The following is a 6262-nucleotide window of genomic DNA, read 5'->3' as shown; positions in this document are numbered from 1 at the left end:
GTTTTCTTGATACCTTTTTGGTGTTATTTTTTTTCAAACCTTGCTTTAGGTTTGATGTTTAAACCGATTCATTGAATTAGTTTTGATCAAGCTAATTCTGGAGAGAGTCATCTTGGAATCTAAGAGTGACCATAGTAGATTCCAAGTTCGATCTAAGAGTCATGAATCTTCTAACAAACTCTTGGTTAGAATCAATTCGTTAAGTTAGCTTTCTTTGTGAACGTTTGCAAGGATTCTAGAAGGACCTCTAGCTTGGCAAAATCCAGCATTGTTGACGCTTATCATGAAGTCCATACAAACTGCTTCCCATTTCCATTGAGGAACATTCAAGGGCATCAATCCTACTGGATGTTGTCTCGGGGCCTTTACCTACTGGCAGGTTAGACATCGACTTACGAAATCTGATACGTTCTTCTTCATTCTTGGCCACCAGTAACATCCTTTCAGATTCTGATACATCTTCGCACTTCCACGGTGGAACGTATAAGATGTATCATGGGCTTCAGTCATGATATCTTTCAAGATGCTCTTGTCACGGGGAACACACATGTGGTCTTGCCACTGCAGGCCCCCGTCTGAGGAGATAGAATACCCAATTGGTCTCTCCGCTTCAGTCTGACTCCACACTTTGTTGAGGTGTTCATTAGACCTCTGGGCATCTATGACTCATTTTTTTAGGGTGGGTTGTACGGTCATCTGTGCTACCCGAGCGGTACCACCTTTAACCACCACATCTATCCCAGCTCTCTTCATCTCATCTTGTAATTTCTCTTCATTAGTGATCATCACAGAAGTATGAATGATCTTCCTGCTCAATGCATCAGCTATGACATTGGCTTTTCCTGGATGGTATAGGATTTCTATGTCAAAATCCTTTACTTATTTCAACCATCACCTCTGTCTCATATTGAGTTCCCTTTGCGTGAACAAGTATTTGAGGCTCTTGTGATCAGTGAAGACTTGAACTTTTTTCCCATACAGGTAATGTCGCCACGTTTTCAAAGAAAACACTACCGCTGCTAACTCGAGGTCATGCGTGGGATAGTTTCGTTCATATTCCTTCAATTATCTAGAGGCATACGCTATCACCTCACCATTCTGCATGAGCACACACCCTAAGCCTTTCTCTGACGCGTCACCGTATACCACGAGGTTGCCTGACCCGTCTGGGACTGTGAGGACTGACGCTATCACCAACCTCTCCTTAAGTTCTTGGAAACTCTGTTCACAAGCTGGAGTTCAAGCAAATGGCTTGCCCTTCTTGGTTAACTAAGTTAGCGCTGAAGACAGCTTGGAGAAATCCTGGACGAACCTTCTGTAGTATCCAGCTAGCCCCAGAAAACTCCATACTTCAGTGACTGTGGTTGACCTTGGCCACTTCATCACAGCTTCAATCTTAGCTGGGTTCACTGTAATCCATTTACTTGACACCACATGACCCAGGAACGCCACATCAGCTAGCCAAAACTCGCACTTGGAAATCAATCTTAGAGAAGACCGTTGCTCCCTATAGTTGATCAAACAGGTCATCAATCCTCGGGAGGGGGTACTTGTTCTTTATGGTGACCTTATTCAACTTTCTGTAATCAATAAACAGACGCATGGATCCGTCCTTCTTTTTGACAAATAGAATAGGGGCTCCCCAGAGTGATACGCTAGGTCGAATGAATCCTTTGTCTAAGAGCTCTTGTAGTTGTTTTTTCAATTATTTGAGTTTTGCTGATGCCATCCTATAGGGTGCCCTGGAGATCGGCGCGGTTCCCGATTCTAGATCAATCCCAAAATCCACTTCCTTAGGAGGGGCAAACTTGGCAAATCCTCTGAAAAACATCGACGAATTCCCTGACAAGACTGTCTGCTCGTTTCTGTTGTCTAAGGTCACACTAGCTAAGAACGCACTTGCGCCCCTACGAACCATCTTTCTAGCCTTCAATGCTGTAATGACGCTTGGGGTTCTCTTGGAGGTGGCTCCCTTGTATATAAAGTTATTCCTTGACGGAAGTCTGATGGTCACTACTCGAGTCTCATAATCTACTAGAGCGCGATTCTCGCCTAGCCAATCCATACCCAAGATAACATCGAAGTCTTGCATGCTTAACACAATCAACGCGACTTCTATGACATGTCCTGACACTATTACACTACCAACCCAATGAGTCGCCATCAATAACTCATGGACCAGGATTAGACACTGACAGGGTGATCTCTAAGGGTTCCTTTTCTAAGTGTGCTAGCTCTACAAATTCCTCATATACAAAAGAATTGGTAGAACCAGAATCAAATAATACTAAGGCCAAATGACCAAAGATGGGTAGCATACCTGTAACAAGTGCGTCAGGCTCGTCAGCTCGCCTGATTGTGGTTGCATGGGCTACAACTCGCCCCTGTTAAGGTTGGGCGCCTTGGCCTCTCTAGTTCTATGCTGCAGGTCGATTATTGGGTTGATCGTTCCTTTGAGAGCAATCTGCTGCAAAGTGCTCTGCTTGGCCACACTGAAACACGCATTGGTATTGGCTCTACATTCCCCCCTGTGAGGACACCTTGCAATTGGAACAAAGGGCTCTATTCTGTACCGGGGTTCTTCTCCGCCTATTAGTACGACCTCGGGACTGTCTACCAGTCCTGGGGTGGTTCTTGTCTATTTTCTTCCCTTGGACTGTCGGGGTTCTTCTCCGCCTATTAGTACGACCTCGGGATTGTCTACCAGTCCTGGGTGGTTCTCGTTTGTTTTCTTCCCTTGGACTGTAGTGCGGGGTGTCTGGGATGATGTTGCCCGCATCGATGCGGGGTGCATCGATGAGGGTCGCTACTCTGATGGCTTCTGCATAGTCTGAGGCTGCCAGGGCTGCCACATGTGCCCTTATCTCCTCTCTAAGACCTGCAATGAATCGCTCGACCTTCAGCTCATCAGTGCTAACAAACAATGGAGAAAACCTTGCAAACCTGTTGAATTCCAGATCATACTCCTCCACTGGCTTGTAACCATTTGTTGCGGAGGTATGCATCTTTGAACTGGCACCAGGTGATTGGCTCACCGTTCAGTGCAATCATCCTCTTAGCGTCTTTCCACCAGAAGTGCGCTTCCCCTTTCAACATGTACGTTCCATAATGGACTTGGTACTCCATGGACACTTCATTAAATAGAAGGCTATTTCAATAGCCTCCAACTACGTCTCTGCTGCGATAGGGTCCACCTTTTCCTCGTCAAAGTTAGGCAGTTTGTGCCTCTGTAAATCCTTTAGGTAACGGGACTCCACAGTCATAGTACTTGGGTGTTTCTGCACTTGCACTGTTTTCTGATTAGCCATCATCGCCTGCATCATTTGAGTCATCATGTTCTGGTTTTGGCTCATTACATTCTGGTTCTCCATGGTGGTGATCATGAAGGTTTGTAGCATATCCATAGTGAGCGGGGATGACGGCTGGCTGCGCGTTATTTTTGTATTCGTGATGGGCACATGTGGGTCTTCCTCAGTGTGAGGGTCTGTAAGGTCCGCATTGGACAAGTCTTGAGCAGTAGGCTCTATGTCGGATAAGTCTTCAGCGCAGGGTCCGAATAAGATGAGTCTTGAGCTATAGGGTCTGTACCCAGCAAGTCTAGGGCCATCGTTTCCTCTCGGCTCACTCTGGTTCTTGGGGCCCGTGGTATAATCCTCTTGCTAGCTCGGGCCGTGTCTTTAACCTCTTCTTGAGGTTCGGTTTGTTCCATTTCAGTTGTTGGAACAGGGGCGCCCTGAGCAACTTTTCTTCTTCCACTTCTGAGTCTGGGGCCAATATAAGATCCTCGTCTTTTTGGTGTCTGTATCTATCACAACAGAAAACAACTGCAGTTATAATTCATTCTTAGCACGCCTTACAGGTAGTGCGCAATTATATCTCAATAGGGGATCATGATACATTCCTCAAACATTAACTAAACTTTTGTCTCTTTATTTCAAACCCATGAGAACATCTAATCGTGAGCGGTGCGTGATTGATGGGCGTAGTCACAGAGGACACGACTCTCTATCCTAAATGTCTACAGGACCTAGGACTTGGTTCTCTTATACCAAATTTGTCACAACCCGATATTTTACTATGAGCCATGACTCAAAAGACAATGTGTATGCAAAGAAAAAATTGAGAAGGTGGAAAGGAGAAATCATTTATTCCTATAACTGAAAGTTTCAATACAAAGATTCAAACAAATGAAAGTTTCAAAAAAACAAAAATGTGAAAAAAATAATTGCAAAAGAAAAGACTGGACTGACGCCCCGAGACATGCATTCCTCTGTGATAATTCGCTCCTGTGATCACGCCCTACCTCGACCCAATGCCTCACGTACCTGAAAAAAAAAAAAGAGATAGCAAGAATGAGTATAAAATTATATCTGGTAGGCCGCCTACAGTTTTTAATTAAAAAAACCTTCTATCAAATATGGTTCTATTTTTATTTTCAACAATAAATAAGAACTCATTACCAAACAAGTACATAATTGCACTCTCTATGACAAGAGTACAAAATACTGAAACCCACCTTTTTTCATCAGCTTTAAATTTAAAGGACCGTAACATTACACTCAAGAATATGTGTTACATTTAACAACTGATGGTTAACGATCGCGCTTATGAGTTGTTTTTGTAAATAACAAAAATACTAATAATAATAAATAAAACAATCGATAAAGTAAGCACAAAATATTTGGTCAACCATCCTAATATAACAAATGGATCCAAGTAGTTGACAATTAAAACTAATCTTGCAAGTATAAAAGTGAAACAAACCAAGGACAAGTATTCTCATATTTACAAGATGAATTCATTTTCAACACTTGTGTTCTCTCTCCTATTTTCGTTGTTCTTCACTACCGTATTTACTATCATCGACGGATCAATCTTCAAAGACCCACCGATGACAGTCAATATAACAAATGTTCTAAAAAGTCACAATCAGCTCACTGTTCACTGCAAATCTAGCGATGATGACTTGGGAATTCACCAGATCCCACCTTTGGGTGGCTACGCCTTCACTTTTTGACCAAACTTTTGGGGCTCAACACAGTTTTATTGTACCTTCGAGTGGTCTGGCTTTTCGCATTACTTTGATATCTACAAGGATAACAGAGATAGAACCAAATGCAACAATACTCTATGTTTGTGGATTGTGGGAGAGCAAGGTATTTGTATGTTCGACTCTAAAACCAAATTGTATGATATTTGCCACACTTAGCTACCAAAATAAATATAACTAATCAATATATCCATAAATTGGAAAGTTCAATTATAATATCATAATAAATGGATATTAATATGTTGTTTTTGTGTGTATGTGTGTGTATTTTTTTTCTTTCTTTAAAATATGATATGGTGTATTAGTTTTAATAAATTATAATATTAAGATTTGTTAAGGTATTTGAACCTATACCCTACTTTATTTATTAATTTCTTCTACTTTGATCGAAATTTTTTGAAGATGTCTCCGTAATGTGGTAAAGATTGGCTGGGTTAAAGTCCCTCTCATTTGCTTCGTTCAGGTGTTCTTCCATTATAATCTCCAACGTTGAGAATTGTTCCTGCTTGAGAAATGAGCATGCACCTAAATGCATAACTCTTAAAAAAATATGGACAATAAGATGTTTTTCAAAAAGAGAAAACACATAGTAGATATAATTTTCCTCATTTATGGAAAATCTCCCATACTTTTTTCAAACATAAACCAAACTCAAATACAAAAGGAAACTAACTTCCTCTTTTCAATAAGTTTTTAAATTTAAAAATTCATTATTATGTAATCTTTACCATACTGGCTCTCTTGTTTAGACCAAGAGGGTTTGTTTTTCAATCTTGGACCAAATCTAGAAGAGTATTCTTATTTTTATTTGCTTATCTATTTGTATTGAAGTATCAATTAAATTTATAGCCACCCAATCAAAATTTACGGCTCTCAAGTGGTCCGATGGGCCCAACTCGCATGTTGCTTTCTTCTCTATCGTGTGGGTCACAACTTAACTCTCTTAGATATGACATTCTCTCTGAGAGATCCCACATCGAATGGAGAGGTGAGCAAAACATTTTTATAAGGGTGTGAAAACCCTGGGTACATGCATTTTAAAACCTTGAGTGGGAGTCCCGAAGGGAAAGTCCAAAAAAGACAATATCCACTTGGTAAATTGACTTTTTAATCAAAAGTACCTATTTTATAATAATTCAGCCATATTATATTAAATTATACAACTTGTGCAAATTCCTTTCTAGTATAAGATCAACAAAACAAATTAATTTA

General features: G+C 40.9%; 1 protein-coding gene across 1 annotated transcript; it reads right to left on the bottom strand.

Annotated features, from left to right (window-relative positions):
* Window positions 1-247: 247 nt before the first annotated feature.
* LOC111459996 lies at window positions 248-1530 on the bottom strand. Its single transcript, XM_023103075.1, has 3 exons — window positions 1313-1530; window positions 706-808; window positions 248-466 (listed from the first exon to the last, which is right to left on the bottom strand). The coding sequence occupies exons 1-3, from the start codon at window positions 1528-1530 to the stop codon at window positions 248-250; spliced, it is 540 nt and encodes a 179-aa protein (XP_022958843.1).
* Between the last annotated feature and the right edge of the window lie 4732 nt (window positions 1531-6262).

The sequence above is a fragment of the Cucurbita moschata genome, unplaced genomic scaffold (genome assembly GCF_002738365.1).
Source record: "Cucurbita moschata cultivar Rifu unplaced genomic scaffold, Cmos_1.0 Cmo_Scf00023, whole genome shotgun sequence".
Classification (NCBI taxonomy): Eukaryota; Viridiplantae; Streptophyta; class Magnoliopsida; order Cucurbitales; family Cucurbitaceae; genus Cucurbita; species Cucurbita moschata.
This window is presented reverse-complemented; position numbering and strand designations above follow the sequence as displayed.